This window comes from Medicago truncatula, chromosome 1 (assembly GCF_003473485.1).
Source record: "Medicago truncatula cultivar Jemalong A17 chromosome 1, MtrunA17r5.0-ANR, whole genome shotgun sequence".
NCBI lineage: Eukaryota > Viridiplantae > Streptophyta > Magnoliopsida > Fabales > Fabaceae > Medicago > Medicago truncatula.
In genome coordinates, this window is record NC_053042.1 from 8,086,248 (window position 1) to 8,103,409 (window position 17,162).

The 17,162-nt window shown below is 31.4% G+C and overlaps 3 protein-coding genes across 6 annotated transcripts; 1 reads left to right on the forward strand and 2 right to left on the reverse strand.

Moving 5' to 3' along the window:
• Window positions 1-141: 141 nt before the first annotated feature.
• LOC11409234 (uncharacterized) lies at window positions 142-4,355 on the forward strand. Of its 4 annotated transcripts, none has more exons than XM_039833355.1 (11): window positions 142-430; window positions 588-715; window positions 816-864; window positions 1,592-1,698; window positions 1,803-2,016; window positions 2,324-2,558; window positions 2,641-2,707; window positions 2,780-2,855; window positions 2,983-3,344; window positions 3,423-3,641; window positions 3,860-4,355. In XM_039833355.1, the coding sequence occupies exons 1-11, from the start codon at window positions 361-363 to the stop codon at window positions 4,208-4,210; spliced, it is 1,878 nt and encodes a 625-aa protein (XP_039689289.1). In that variant the 5' UTR covers window positions 142-360; the 3' UTR covers window positions 4,211-4,355. The 4 variants fall into 4 exon arrangements, with proteins under 4 accessions (XP_039689289.1, XP_039689286.1, XP_024631207.2 ...); XM_039833352.1 differs by having other exon boundaries at window positions 145-430; window positions 2,980-3,344; XM_024775439.2 differs by having other exon boundaries at window positions 146-430; window positions 2,798-2,855.
• LOC11419257 (AP-2 complex subunit sigma) lies at window positions 4,333-7,065 on the reverse strand. The gene is made up of 5 exons (XM_003589435.4): window positions 6,905-7,065; window positions 6,646-6,795; window positions 5,890-6,063; window positions 4,897-4,956; window positions 4,333-4,670 (listed from the first exon to the last, which is right to left on the reverse strand). The coding sequence occupies exons 1-5, from the start codon at window positions 6,905-6,907 to the stop codon at window positions 4,629-4,631; spliced, it is 429 nt and encodes a 142-aa protein (XP_003589483.1). The 5' UTR covers window positions 6,908-7,065; the 3' UTR covers window positions 4,333-4,628.
• An 8,333-nt stretch (window positions 7,066-15,398) lies between these two features.
• On the reverse strand, window positions 15,399-16,538 carry LOC11412608 (snakin-2). The gene is made up of 3 exons (XM_003589438.4): window positions 16,394-16,538; window positions 15,933-15,972; window positions 15,399-15,849 (listed from the first exon to the last, which is right to left on the reverse strand). The coding sequence occupies exons 1-3, from the start codon at window positions 16,475-16,477 to the stop codon at window positions 15,668-15,670; spliced, it is 306 nt and encodes a 101-aa protein (XP_003589486.1). The 5' UTR covers window positions 16,478-16,538; the 3' UTR covers window positions 15,399-15,667.
• Between the last annotated feature and the right edge of the window lie 624 nt (window positions 16,539-17,162).

A 17,162-nucleotide genomic window follows, 5' to 3' on the forward strand; every position in this document is an offset into this window, starting at 1 on the left:
CTCACAACGAAAGAACCCAATTCACTTGATAACTATGCATGAATTAATTTCATTTCCTCTTCATTCATTTTCCTTTCAACAACAACTACACAGTCAAAGTAGTCAATAGTACAACAAAGTACAAACAAACAACCTCATTCCCCTTCTATGTTCTCTTTAACTGTTCTCTCTCTCTCTCTCTCTCAAACAAACTCACTTTCCTCTTCAACTTCACTTCACAACAAAAACACACTACCTCTTCCATGTTTCTTGCATTTATCACTATCATTGTTAATGTGATTGTGATCAATGATCATATATAACTGATAAATTCAAAGTGTAGTTATTAGTACTTACTTAGTACCTTCTTAGAAAGTAGAAATGGACAAGACTCAAAACATGAAGCGTGGAGTTAAGAAGCAAAGACACACAAATAAACTCTTGTTTGGTGGTAAACAACTTACACATCATAAACTCATTCTCGTTTTTTCTCAGCTACCAAACAAAACTCATTTGTCGTTTTTTTTTTATTCTATCTCTCTTTTCTTTTATTATCAGATAATTTTTTCTAGTTATCTATCTTACTTTCTTTTCTTTCTGACACATAGCTTTCCAATTCTCAAAGAAACCAAAGAAGCAAGAAAAAGTTAGAAGCTTAAGTGCTGTTACTGAAATGAGTTGTCATGTTTCTGAAAAACAACAAGAACATCCAAAGAGATTTAAGCTTCACAATAATGTAAGTATATTGTGTTCTTTTTTTTTTTTTTCATTTCTAAATTTTTGGGGACTTTCATGATTATTAATTATTTTTATATTCTTTTAACTTTTGTTCTTAGTTTTTGAATGGATGCTATGGTGCTTCTGTTCCAAGGAAGCTACGTTCAGGTGAATATGATTTTCTAATTCAAAATCAATGCTTTTTATTATTATTATTAGTTTCTTTATATTTTTCCATAGGAACTCTATGAGTGTTATGATTAATTTCTTCACTTGAAGCAATCTTTGAAGCTTTAACTTTTTCTTTGTCATGATTGTTACACACTTGATTCTGTCTCTTTTTCTTTGTTTGTCAATTATTATTGCAAGATATTATATGTTTTCAGAAATATATAGTGTAGCAGCCTTTAATTAACTAAAGGGCCATTTTTTTAATGCAAACATTTTGGATAATAAAGTTTACTTAAGGTTTCATATCATTTGAAAAATTCATATTTAGCAGTTAATTTCATTCAATAAGCTGTTCATGTTTTTGTTAGTATGTTATAGGTGTGAAATATTCACTAACTTCACGAATAATTTTTGTTCGCGGATAATGTTATTTTCTATTTACATGGCTCGAACCTGAAATCTTATTTGTTTATGTTTATTTGCAATGTCAATATTTGTTTTCTATATGTAATTATAAAATTTTAAACTGTATGGGAGAAGAAGGACTATAAGTTACGAACACAATTAAGTTGTTATGATTACTTACAAAAGTGCTTTTGTCGATAAGCTTTTATAAAGCTCACATGTCTTGTTCTTTAATCTAATCTATTATCATGATTTTTTGTTATTCTGCTTGCTTAAAGAAGTATGAACTTTATTTTTACTTTTCCTTTTGAAATTACAGCCATGAAGAAGCGCGGTCGCGAATCCATCTTACATGATAAAGAAAAGGTGAACCATAAGATCGATGGAATAGAATCTCTAGAAAAGGATAATGTAAAGAAGTCAAAAGTGAGTATTGTAATAAGACATTTGTGGTTTTAAAAACTTGACCTTTTGCTTTGTCTTCTAAGTATTTGTTTTTCACCTTTAACTTGGAATTTTGCATTTTGTAGAAACATGAAATTGGCCAAAACTGGTCCCAAAGAGGAGTTTTTGGTTCCATCACAAAAGATGAGGAAGAGGTAGCTGAGACACTGTATGCCTTGGCTGCAATGTTTCCTCGCAGCGGCTCCAATGATATTATCAAGGAACTTGATGGAGAACCTTTCATGGAAAACTCCTCAGTTCTGCAGGACATGAAGGAGAAGGTTAATGCTTCTCTTGAAGGTTATTTTCACCCTTCTATATTATATAAGAGATTAATTTTAATGCACCATCAGCATAAAACTTTTTAAACTGTCAACCAATAAAAAAAATTATTATGTATATGACTTTTAAGGTAGATCTAGTTAAAGTCAAATATTTGTAATGATTCAAGGATAATGATTAAACTGACAGTATAAAAATTCATTACACTGACAGTAAATATCAACTACATTCATTACATAACGATTATTCTATCTTACACAATACTTTTCTTTATTCATTAACTCGTTCATTTCGATTTCCCATTTTCTTTTGGCATATATTCTAGCCTCGGTAATTATTCAAGGCGAAAGTTTTTGTTGTGAAAGTTGTTTACTTGGAGAATCTTCAAAAATCACGAATGAAACTATTAATGGTCAAGAACTCTTTGAGAGGGCAAAGTTATTGGTGGGATCTCATAGCACAGCTCCATCTACGGATCTTCAGACCATGCCTGAGACGGTAAAGCACGAATGTCGCAAAAAAGTTGCATTGGATGACTCTGAGTTATGTCTAGCAATGGGGTAAGTATTTTTTTCAGTTCCATTCTGAAATCTATACTTTTCACCTTTGTAATTATTAACATGTTTTGTCATCATATTCCAGATTAAATATGACTGGAAAATCAAGAATTTTACAATGCGAGAGGAAACCAGATGTTGAATTAGACGCGGTAGGCATTTCAATTTTCACAGTTTGAGCAAAAATTCTGTTTGTGAGCTAGTAGTACTGATGTTTTTGGTAGCATGCGTTCGCATTTCAGGCCAGAAATTTTGATAGCAAGCAAAAACAGCAGTCGATGAAGGAACAAGTAAAAAATGGTATGCTCCCACAAACAACAAAATGTCCGAAGTGGTAAATTCTTATTTTGATGATAAAAGCACAGGCTGAAGACTTTTACATCAATTTGACTAATTCTTAGTCATCTTTCTGTTGTTTCATCAGAAGGTCTTGCATTGTGGCCAGGCTTGTCTTCGGTGTCATATGATGTTAGTCCTAAAAGATCACGTAAAAGATGTGCAACTCATGTTTACATCAGTCAAACAATTCGGAGTTTAGAGTCGCCAAAACAAAGAGTTATCAAAGAATCCAATCTTCATGGGTGTCATGAAACGAGAGCAAGCGAAAGATCAAAGTATGGAGTTCTTTCGGAAGTACAAAACTTGAACAGAATGATAAATGGAGTAGTTACTTGTGATACTGCGAGGAATCCTTATGAAAGTAAGAATGGCATTCTTTTGCAGCAATGCCACTATGGTGAAATATCACAGGCTGCTTCAACATATGGAGTATATGGTCCTCAAAAGCAAGTAAGATCAAGGTTTATTTTGGTAAAGATGCTTCCCTTTATCCCCTTTCATGCCCTGATAACTATCCTTATTATGCAGAGTTTCAATCTCTTGTCCTTGTCAACTGGAAGTTATGGATTAAAGGTCGATGACAATAATTATAATAAAGTTCGAAGTAGGTTGGAGCCGTTGTCAAATATGCATGTACCTTATTTTCAGTCACTAGCACAGCAACAAAGGGTAATGCCAATTCCTACATATCAAAGTCGTTACGCCTCGACAGTTTACCTTAATCATATGACTGTTGGAGGACCACAGGTATTGATTAATTTGTCTTTGTTACAAGAGAACTATACAAACAAATTCTAGGTCCCAACTTCCATACTCTTTTTAATATATGAAATGATGCTCACAATGAACTTAATAAACGACTCTAACAACCAAATAGCATAGACATGCAAATATCCTCATAAAAATATCCCTTGATCTTATTACTACACTAATGTGTCTTTCCATGATGCTTTAATTGTCTGCAGCTTCAGTTGCAACAACCTCATTATTATGGTAGCCAATTATATGGAACTCAATATAGTTCAACAGTTTCAAATAAACAAGAGCAACAAAAAAATTTGGGGATGCAACAAGCAGCTCAAGGTAGGTCATCTGTAAATTGGAATATTATGAGGACCCAAAATCCTAACTGGCAAAGTGGAAGAAACTACTATTCTGCAATGGGTCCATGTGCCCCCCAAGTCATCTTTCCTCATACCCCTACATCACAAGAAATATTTGGATCCAAGATTACTTCAATGGTTGGACAACAGCAGCAGCTCATTTCCCCCATCCATGACAAATGGGCAAGATCTTCATCTCAATTCTATCTGTGAAGAAATTAGGGACAGATTCCAAAGTACTGGTGTAATAAGATTACTATTTTCTTTTTTTTTCATTTGTAGTTGTTCCTTAACAAGTGAAATGAGCAAGTGTATCACTCATTGTGAGACGGGGGAAGTAAAATTATACAGTTCTATATCTCTGGTGTTTTGCTAACTACAAAGAAGCACAATGGATTGTTTTAACAGAACACACAGATAATGAAAAAGGGGTACTTAAAACCCCAACTTTCTGAATGTCTACAATATATTAACACGAGATTTAAGAAACCTTGGAAGTGTACATAATACATGGCTCAAGGGTGGGAAAAAAGTCAAAATTCTGTATCACAATTAAAATACAAGAATCGCGCCAATTGCAATAGCAAATCATCATAGTCTCCCTGTCGTGACTCTGCTGAAATGTAATGTTTCACTCTAGTTTTTCAAGCTCCCCCATTCTTTCAATGATAGCCTGCAAACACAAAACAGGTTAGTTAAGGAATTGTGGTTTTCTTCATCATAAATTTAGTTTGTGATTAAATTTACAATCAAGACGCAATTGTCGTAAGCAGAGAAATATGCCCAAAGAAGCTAAGGAAATCTACAGTTAAGCCTTAAATCATAAGATGCCTATGCAGCTCAAGCCTTAAACAAGCAATCACATGTCAACAGTATGATAACATCAAAACAATACATACCTTCTTGCTTGTTTCTTGCAGTTCACCCGCTAGAATGAATTCATCAAGTATAAGGTAGACCTTCAAGTCACAGATAAAATTAAATGAGCAAGAAACAACAACTACAATAATAAAAATATTCTTCAGAAACAATACCATCAATATTGTAATCAATAACCACTCCAATCCCAACCCTCGGCAATCACAAACTTCATTTGGAAAGAAAACATAACACATAGAGAACAGTAAGACTTAGGTTATATACATATCTACCGCTGTATGTTAAATCAGAAACAATGAATGAAGATGTATTTGAGAATGCCCAATTAGAAACTCAACAGATTGATGAATTATTTCCAAAAACAAAGGAGAGAAGTGAAATATATTATACTCTAGATCTTTGTTACTGCAGGCAGTTGGATCTAGTATTTATATATTTATACTACTAGCAAGGATATTTTCAACTCAAAAAAAGTTTGTTGATGCTGTGACTGTTATTGATGCTGCTTTAGATCAAAGTGGAAATGGGGCAAAGGAGATTTTTTTAGAACTAAAGCATGTGGACAATGTGTTCTACAATTGAATAGTGAGTCTACCAATTTATAATATATTAAATTAGCCCCGCCAATTCTAATTCTGACACCTCAGCTCTTTTTGTGCCATCATGTATTTCAACTTTTGCCACATCCGACCATCTTCTGATGTGGCACTCCTAAAAAAACACTCAGATTCTTCTCCCTACTCCATATCCACCCATCCATCTACCCTTTTATATTCCACCATTATTTTGTATCATAAATCCTAATTTATCTCGATTTCCGAGACATCGTTTTCTATAAATCAAATGAAAGTCAGTAACAAAACACAATCCCAATATCATCATAGCATTACCAACAATACAAAGATAGATAACAAGAATGTTACTCCAATGTTTTGAATATCTAAGCATGCTCAATTAGAACACCCCTACATGATTACTGAAAAACAAAAAGATAATGTGACAGAATAACAAACCTTGTGGAAGTTAAATACCAAATCGAGTTCACAGACATTGCTGAAGAAGTGATCCAAGATTTCAACAAACAAATGGATGCACTCTAAATATGCCAACTCATTATCAGTGATGTCAACACAAAGTGAGAAAAACAGTCCAGCATATCTCCGGTATATTACCTTGTGTGTACGAAACTGCAACAAATGTTACCCATTAAACGGTTATTGTTTAACAAATGAACAAAAAAGCACACCAATAAATAGAACTAAAGCTTCATCCACTTTAAAACCTGCATCACATTAGTTATTTATTGGAACCCAAACCAATACTGACAAAATGATTTATTAATTATGTTTCCAAGCAGAAAACATAAATTTTATATTCATTTATGAGCAATATGTTCAACTTCTGATGCGGTATCTGTTAAAATAGGCATTGGATGTACATGAAGTAAAAATGGCAAGTAAAGTGGCAGTAGTGTTACACGCCACAGAGAAATTACTGTTGACAGATGATGGAAAAATCAAACATGAGGAAGCACGGAAAAGAAAGTAAGCTTTAACGGATAGATTTCGAACCAATTAACTAGGGAAACACGGAGGGTATTTGATGAGGACATAGGAAGCATAAATAACCTAAGGTTGGAAGCATAAAGGACATTCGAGATCTTGGAATGACAATGACAGCAGAACGTGATTTAGCTCTAATTTATCCCACTAAACAACTAATTAAATCTGTTTAAAACAATGATGAAAGTAAATATGCATTATTGATACCTCAACGAAATTAGTGTATTTGGGATCTCTATTTACGACAAGGCGATGAACCTCGTATTCGACCTTGTGTTTCTCGGAATCTTCAAGAGGAACATAGTATTTGGCTAAACGGGTTTTACCCTGTCTATTCTGCAACAGAATGAATCGGATCTGCAAAAACAAAAACAAAAACACGATCCAAAAAGGGGAAATTAATTTATCAAGATGAAATTATTTATCAGAGGATAAAAGATTATGATGAAGTAGAATGAAAGAGTACCATTTGATTTGAATTGCGAATAAGGAGAAGAATGTTAGCTCTCAGCTGAAGAGAAGAAGAAAAACAAGATTTCAACAATGGAGTACGATGACGTTATTATTATTGTTATTGTTATTGTATTGTGGTGCTCACTTTACTTTTTTTTACTTTCAAACCGCGTCAAACAACCAAATAGTACTGTCTTAAAAATACAATGACTTTTTTTTCTAAATTACCTTTGAAAACTCATGGGCAATTTATCCACACCAATCAAAATTTTTCATGTGTATTCCATTAGAATAATAATATTTATTATTTTATTTTGCAAAAATTTAGCATGTATTTGCATATTCACCCCATCTTAAATTAATGATTATTTACAATTTAAACCATCGTAATAATTAAATTTCTCCTCTAATCCAATCACTCTCCTTTTTTTTTTTATCAAATTTGGAATTTAATGCCAAAGATCATGCATTCATTCAAATTTAGTTGAACGACTTGACAAAAATCATTAAAAATTAAAATTATCACTCGTGGGAATCGAACTTGAATGCACCCACTTATTTGAAATGTTTTCCCAAACCACTTGACCAATACATTATTTATGAATTAAATTGGAATGCAAAAATATGTTATTAGTGAGCAATTTTTTTTTTTTTTTTTTGCAGTGACTTATGATTTAGCTTTAGTAAAAATAATAATAATCATTTTATATGTGTATATTTATGAAATAGTAAATCTTTTTTAAAAAATAATAATAAATTCATTCAATTGATTTTTTATATTGTAAATATCTTTCTTTTATATAAATTCATACTTCTATATAGATTCGATGAACTACAACAATGTTTCATTTGTGATCAACCAAATTATGATTTATTTTAGATAATATCTTTCATTTGGATCAGATAAATTGTTTAAAGGTATTAATTTTTTTTTTTTGCAATGTCTTATAAGTTATAACTTAGCTTTAGTAAAAAAAAAAGGCTTATTTAATTCTTTGGTTTTATTTTGGTCTCATAATTAATAAAACTCACGTTTTAGTCCTTTACTTTTCCCACAGTTTGCAAATAAATTAACTTTAACCTCAAATATCTATGGTGAACCCACTGATCCACTATAGATCCTATTATTTTTTTTAATATAAACCGTTTGATCTTTTTTAATAAAGAAGGATTGTTAGATCATGCATGTCCACTGTATCTTACTGTGAACCAACAACATCTAGCATTATATCCCATACTTCATCTTCTTTCTTTCCCTCATTCATCACCTTCATAAAAAAAAAATCCAGAGAAAATCCAGATAACCACCATCAGAACCTCTTTTTCAAAACCACCATCAACACCGTTGTCTATATATTCATCATCTCAATCTCTCTCTCTCTCAATCGAACCCACGCACCCCAAATTTGAATTCGAATTCGACAATAAAAAATTGAAGCTGGGATTGATTTTTTATTGAGAAGTCAAAAATGAAAGAGAAGGAGGAGAATGCAATGAAGATGATAGAAGGGGAAATGATATCCGATGGAGAAGAGAGAGCATGAGAGGTAAGGAATAGTTTAGGAAAAAAGGGTTTAAGGGGATATAGAGTAGATCGGGATTGAGAGAGATAGATTGGGAAAAAAATCAATTTTTTTTAAGCATTGTCACTGAGAACTATTGTGATTACATCTATGATTCTGGAATTCTTCTGCTTAACAGTCCTTCTTGGTTCAGCAAAAACGATGCAAATCTATAGGAAGATGAATTGAGTTAAAAATTGGAATAATAAGGAATGAATGAATATGAATCAGAAGAAGCAAAGAGATATTCTTGACGTGGGAGAAAAAATTAATGAGAATTAGAATCTTGTCCAAATATTATGTAACAACATAAGAATCTTAAAAAAAAATCCTTTAAATTTATCTATTTATTTTTTTAAAATGTTGGATCTTCTTGTTGTTGATTGATGATTATGGATTTTGTTTTAATGGTATAATTGGGATAATAAAAAAGCAAATATTAAATATACTCATATAGTTTGTTACACTTTTTAAATGATAAAGGAAAAAAACCAGACACACATATCGTGTTTGTTACATTTGTTTTAATATTTAAATTTATTCTTATTTATTTGTTACATGTGTTGTTTGTATTAAAAATTAAGGGTATTTTTGGAAAGAAAAATTCTGCCCAAAAGTGCTGAAAGAGATGGTTTTCTTTATATATAAGTATAAATACTATATATAACTAGCGAAAAAACGGGCACGTGACATGTGTAAATTATGAACGGTATTTTATATGAAATTTTGATTTTGATTAAAATTATAAGTACAAATATTTGTGAAATTAAAATTGTAACAAACCCAAAAAAAATCATGTTTATCTTTTACCACAACAACACAGTAGTTTAACAAATATAATATAAATTCTTTTTTTTTTTTAATACCACCAAGAATGTAACATTAATATAGGAAAATTTGTTTAAGGGTATAATTGAAATTATAAAAAATCAGCCCAAAGTCTCTATTCCCTTCATATATAGTATATATAGTATTTTGTCAAAAAAAAAAAAAAGTATATATAGTATTGTTCCTGTTGTAGTGGTATATTTCCTATTTTAATGAGATTTCATTTTTCTAATTCAAATTTAATATAATATTATTAAAGGATAAAATAGTAAATAAAATAGGCTTAATTGCACTTTTGGATCCCTATCTTTTCAAAAGTTGCGGTTATGGACCCCTAACTAATTTAAATACAAAACAGCCCCCTATGTTTTGATTTTTTGCCAATTTTGGACCCCAATCCATTGTTGACTCGGTCAACGCTGACGTGGCACCCTAAGTGAGGTGCCACTTGTCAATTTTTATTTTTTTTTGCCTTGGGGGTCCAAAACTGCTAAAGTATCAAAACATAGGGGACTGTTTTGTATTTAAATTAGTTAGGGATCCATAACTGCAACTTTTGGAAAGATAGGGATCCAAAAGTGCAATTAAGCAAATAAAATATTTTAAATGAACAGTAAAATCAATAGTATATAAATATAAAGTAATGTTTTTATGCCACATGTTGCCTTTGTAATGCCCTGAATTCTGGTAGAATCGTGCACTTGCGGTTTTATCCCATCAGTCATCGAATCTATATAAAAGTATGAATTTATATAAAAGAATGATATTTAAAATATAAAAAAATCAATTGAATGAATTCTTTTTTTTTTTTAAGAAATATTTACTATTTCATAAATATACACATATAAAATGATTATTTTTTTTTTATATACTAAAGCTAGGTTATAACTTATAAGACACTGCAAAAAAAAAATAAATTAATACCTTTGAACAATTTATCTGATCAAAATGAAAGATAGTACCTAAAATAAATCATAATTCGTTTGATCACAAATGAAACAATGTTGTAGTTCATCGAATCTATATAAAAGTATAAATTTATATAAAAGAATGATATTTAAAATATAAAAAATCAATTGAATGAATTCATTTTTTTTAAGAAAGATTTACTATTTCATAAATATACACATATAAAATGATTTTTTTTACTAAAGCTAGGTTATAACTTATAAGACCTTGCAAAAAAAAAAAAATATTACCTTTAAACAATTTATCTGATCCAAATGAAAGATAGTACCTAAAATAAATCATAATTCGGTGGATCACAAATGAAACATTGTTGTAGGTCATCGAATCTATATAAACGTATGAATTTATAAAAAAGAATGATATTTAAAATATAAAAAATCAATTGAATGAATTCATTTTTCTTAAGAAAAATTTACTACTTCATAATTATACACACATAAAATGATTTTTTTTTTCACTAAAGCTAGGTTATAAAGGCACTGCAAATAAAAATAAAATAATTTGCTCACTAATAACATAATTTTGAATTCCAAATTATTTCATAAAAAATGTATTGATCAAGTGGTTCTAGAGTACATTTTAAATAGGTGGGAGCACTCAGGTTCGATTAGCCTCCAAAAAATATCACAAGCATAAATTGACGTGACAACGCTACATTTGCATACCAAATGACGTGTCACTGTTGTGTGGAATTTTATTTTATTTTTTAAAATGTGGTGTTGCACGTTATACTTTTTTTTAGATTTAGTTTTGAGTTAAAATACTCATTTTCTCATAAATGTTAGTTTTAGAGTTAGTTTTGAGTTAAAGACTGTTTCAACTAGACCTCTATGATGTTTACCATATATTAAATTATATAAATTAAAATGACAAGATCAAGTATCCCATATGTTTGAATTGGACATTGTCCTCAATTTTTTACTATGAAAAAAGTAAACAAAGGTTGGGGTTATGAAAGCTTACAAGATTTTTGAACAAGATCGTTATCTTGTTTAGATCGTAGTCCTCCTTTAAACTAAATTTGGGGAGATGATTTATTTTGGTGTTGTGATGTTTTGACTTTCTTTCCTCGAGCTTTCTTGTGATTTCTACCTTCATTTAGACTTTAGAAACCTACGAAAGAAGTTTATTGCGAGAAAATGTGTAGATTATCTCCCATAAAACATTTGTTTAAAGGTTTAAGCTTGACATTTTGTCCCTTGAGTTTTAAGGTGAGACCTTTGGGACAAAATTTCCTTTTTTTTTTTTTTTTCTCTTTCAAATGCCTTAGTAACTTTCTATCATGCATTCTTGGAGGTTAATATGCATAGCAAAGGTTTTGCGATATTTTGATTGGGGTGGAGGGTATGTGTGATACCTCCTTCCATGATTGAGGAAATAATTTCCTCTCATAGAATTGTTATGATGACCGGTATTCTTTTTATTAGTATTTATTATGGTTCATTCCAATTAGACATTCTACAACAAGATTGACAATTACAAAACACAACATAACACATATGCATTGTATTGTTTGCCCCAATCCCAATTACAACCAAAAACCAAGAGAAATTATAATATGAGACCACCTTTATAAGAATGTCGTCTCTTGATACTAAAACATGTTGATTAGTACTTAAACATGTTAGAAACTCTAACAACGACAAATGTCGTCTCTTAGTAGAAGATATGATCATCCTTATTTTTACGGTTAAAATAATAATTTAATTGATGTTAGTTTGATTAAAATAAAAAATATAAATGTAGTTTATATTGCATCCACATCAATTAAATCATCGTCTAAGTCGTAAATATAAGAAACATCATGAGTTATAATTTCTAAATAATATTGTCGATCGTTGTTGAAATCCTGATAATTTTAAATACTATCCACGCGTTGGACCACTTAAAAATTTGTTCCACCAAAGAATTCACCTGAAAACCAATATAAAGATGAGAAACACTCGTGTGGTCACAACCACAAATGTAAAACATTTAGACACTTGCACACAAGTTGAAAAAAGGTAAAAATAAAAATGGGAAATGCTACTTGTAGTGGACAAACGTATCACGAAAACATTACGATGCTACTTGACTAATACCATACCACAACATTGAATCATCTTTGTTTTTGCACAATCTAGCTTTATTTAGTTCTTCAAAACAAATGCTATAAGCTCTTTATGAATTGTTTTTCCAGGCTCAGACCAATATATTTTTTTTAATTCTAATAAAATAAAAATATTGATTTGAGTTAAGACCGTACAAGTCTTGTGTATTTGTGCCCATACTAACTTGTTAGGGAGGGTACACAGTCGTTATAGAAGATTTATAAGTGTACCCCACACCTAACATTTATACCCCATGATTTTATATTTTCATGTGTTTTCTTTCTCGGTTAATTCTAACGTGTAAAATTGTTTCACATAAATAGTTATTTTTTATGTTTATTTTTTAAATATATATATATTGAACGGATAAAATATTCAATTTCAGAGTTAAGTCACGAGTCGCACCCACATAATTGATTAGTCTTATGAGTTGTTATATCCTAACAATTGATGTTTTATTTGAGAGTGGGGCCACGAGAATTACTCGATTAAGGTTCGCGATTGAATACTGATACATAATTGAAGGCGTCAAAAGCAAAAGGACAATCACTGGTTCGATGTCATTATAGTGAAAGTCATTGTTAGATAAAAATTGAAGAGCTATCTTCGGCTCAATACTGATATAATGAAAGTCATGAGACTCTTCAACCTAATTGACTAGTCTTTAGTGTTGGTGGGTTGTTCTCATACACTTAAGTATAACACCAAATAAAACATTTGTTAATAGCAAACACGAAAAATGTAAACCGTGAGTTGTTGTGATGAGGGAAAATGATTAGTGCGTATAAATATTGTGAATCTTAATATGTCGAATTCAATTTCTAATCATAAAAAAGTGTTATGTAAATTTATTAAGAGTGTTCTTCTAAATGACTTGACACATGTGTCCCCGTATGCTTAGCCTGGTTGGTAAGATGAATACATAATATATGCAAAGTTCAAGGTTCAAACCCGGACACCACCAAAAAAATGACTTGACTCATGTCTTGGCTTAGAAGTTTCATTTCAATCACAACAATATAATTGTACCGCTAGGCTTCCTTTTTCTTGCGCTACCAAAAGCCAAATCAATATCATATGACCGTATTTATACTTCTTGGCTTAGAAGTATAAATATGTGTTCTAGTCTGCGGCCTTTCCTTTTAAGAAACCTGACATTGATAACAGACATGCTGCTGCCATTGCCTTCAAATCTGTGTCTAAGTCTACATCCATTCCTATTCAGCAACCTGACATGGTGGAATTAGACAATTCTGATCTAGATGGGAATGCTATGGAAGTAGATAAGGGGGATGAGGCAGCGTTTGCAGCAACCCTGAAGACTAGCAAAACTTCAAATTTGTTTATGCATAATTCATTTGATATACTAAATGAAGAAGATACGCTTAATTTTGGGGAGGCTAGGCAACCTGCTATGTCACAGGGAGCCAATTTAATTAATAAACAAATCTTTGGGGCTGTTCCCAAGCACAATATTGTTGTTTTTGTCCCTAAACAAGTGGTTGTTCCTGTTGACAGCTTGGTTAACAACAATGAATGGGTAACTCTGGACAATTTTGATGAGGAGAGGCCCATCAAGGAAGGAGGCAATGTGGAGGTGGCTGAGATTTCCGCAATCCAGAAGCAAGGTGACGCTTCAACATTACCTCTTTGCAACTATTTTGCACCTCTTCATGAGGATTGTGAGCGTCCTTCCGGGGAGGAAAAGTTGGATGAAAATGATACAAATAAATTGTTTGTTAATACTTTGTTGGAAAGTGCTGAAATCATGGATAGAGTATCCAAGGAGATGGCGTGTTTGTATCCGGTTTCACAATCAAAAGTCTCTGATGTTGTGGAAAATGTTTCGATTGAATCTGCAATTTTGAATACAAAACACACTATGACCGTTGGTAAAACTCTGATATCCAATGAGCCCTGCAGTAAGACTGGTACACTGCCACTTACTCATTTCAACACAGAAAGTGGTACGAATTCTGATATGTCATCTGCTATTCTTGAAAAAGTACCTGATGTTATTACTGTTTATGAGGAGATGCTTCGGCCGGACAAAGGCAAGATCTCTGCTCCTTCTACTGTCACAAATACGGCTGCAGCTTGTAGAAAAGATGAGAAAATTCTGACCAAATTTTGGGCAGATGCTCTAGAGACGGCCCTGATAGTACCTTAGATACGAATAACAATACTGACAAATATAAGGAGTGTTTTCCGAAATTAAATGTTGAAGCCCAATATTTGCTGCAGCATTCTGATTCCATTAAGAAGGCAAAGAGAGGCCGGCCTAAAAAGACTAAAAGTCCTAAACTTCCCATTGGCACTAAGTTTAAGAATAAGAGGTTCTCTGAACCTGTTGTTGATGATGGTTCTGATATTGTTTTAACAAGATCAAAAACACATACTTCCACAAATATTTCCCAATGAAGTCTATTTGCTCCTCGTGATGGTTCTGACATTGTCCTTACAAGGTCAAAAACACAAATCCCCCTCATATTTCGCAATGAATATTTTCTGGAATATCAGAGGGATAGGTTTGCCTTGGTGTAGGCTTCAGTTTTACTCTCTATTGATTTTCTTTTTATGTTTGTGTCTTCTTAATGTGACCTGGTACCTTCCTATGTAGCAGGGTGTGTTAGGCTACTTAGGAAGTGACTTAGCTTTACATCTGGTCTTTTATGTTTAATTGGGTTTTGGCCTAGTCCCCCCCAATATTGTACTTTTCCTTTTTCTTTTATTGCATTTTTCTAGCTTTATCAACAAAAAAAAATGTGTTCTATATCTAATATTGTCTATATTAATCGGTGAAGCTATACAATCATTATAGAAGTCGATAGGCTCTTCCACCTAATGAATTAGTATTTTGATTTGGACTTTTCTCATATGCTTAAGTCTTAATGGCAAAACTCATCTTAAGGTTTCAGATTTGATTTTCTCGGATGTCAATTTTGATGGATTAGTTTGACCTATTAAAAAAAGTCATAATAAAAAAGTATTAGTAAGTTTTTTAATATTAAACACTAATATAAATTAAAAAAATGTCAAAATAACAAAGTATTACAAATTTTTTAATAGTAAACACTAATATAAATTTTGATTAATATTACGAATGATAGGTAGTAGTACAAATATTCCTATAGAATTCAAAGCGATCAAACAAATCAATGATAAGATTATTTATTTTTAACTAAACAGACGGTAATTCAACAGGTATTGAAAACTGGATTTTATTTTACATGTGGTTCAATTCAGACCAAGGAATATTGTTATGCATGCATGGTAACGGTGTGGATATTAATTTCATAGGAGTATTTATGATCCAAATTCCTCCAATTAAGGGCACTTGGGTTTGCCACCACGGGTAGTCTGGCTGGCATAACAAGGACACTTTTCTTTGTTGCCAGAAGTGCCAGGTGGCACACAGTTACATCTTCTGCAACAAGTCCCACAAGCTCTTTGGCACAAATTTGGACGAGATGATAATCGACACCTTGCAACACATGCTCCATCACAATCTGAAATTATTAATCATTTCATTCATTCTACACATAAATTAACTATGAATTATTGTATGTTGTAGTTTATTAGTGGTACGTACCTATTTGTTGAAGAAGAGAACCCTGTGTTTGTGCATATGCCTGCGGTTCATCAAAAGCATGCAAAAAGTTGGTAAGCATATATATATATATATATATATATATATATATATATATAGTTGATTAAGAGAAATAAAAAATAAATGTTAACAAGACTAAGAAATAATTAAAGTCCAAATATTAATCTCTAACCATACAAACATAACATAATAACAACTAACTAGATTTGCATATATAGAAAAACACTAAGTGCCTGTTTGGTTTGGAGTTTACAACACAATTGCAAGTTTGTGGGATTTTCAAAGCAAAACCGTCGTGATTTATAAAAGCTAGCATTTGAAGCTTTTAGGTTAACATGGTCAGTTACCGTGGTTTTGTGAAAAAATGTGGTTTGCAAAACGTAGAAGCAAACAAGCACTAACTCGAATATTGAAAGAAAAAAAACTAATTCAACTAGATTTACCGATTGATCTGTTGCATCAACAAGATGATGAAAAAGGAGAAATGATGCAAGAAGGGAAGCAACAAGAAGCTTAGAGATAGCCATGATTAGCTAGCTAGCTATAGGGGTGGAATAATTAAGAAGAGTTGATTGCAAAGGCCAAGTGTGTGTGTAATGAGAAGCACGATGAGTTGGTATTTATAGCTGATGACTACAAGAGCTTTATGAAATTAGTATGAACAAAAGATGCTAGCTGTTAGCTAACCATTTACTAATCAAGTACTGATGGATTACCACATACAGACCCATTTTTAATGGTACGAATAAGATAGAGAATTAGAAACAAAATATTACATAGGGCTCAATAGGAATAAGATGAAATTAATATTAGAGATAAGATAAACATATATGTATGTTATAATGTGTTTAATGTGCATATGATAACAAGTGGAATAACATTATTTTATTTTCTATTTTTATACATACCTCAGAATAACATGATGAAATACATATCATATTAAAATGGTAAAATCAACCTTATAAACAATGAATTACAATATTCCCCTGAAAAAACAATTACAATATTCTTTTCTAGATTAACATGTAATATCTTCAAAAAAAATTATACTTATATTTTATTAGATTTCATTTTTTTTTTTTATAATTTAAAGTATATTTTATAAGGCCACATGAGTAAATGACTTTTTTTATTATGTTTATCTACTTTTTTACCCGGTTCATATTCATGATAATTTTTTTAATTAGAGTGACAAAATATGATAATGCTTAT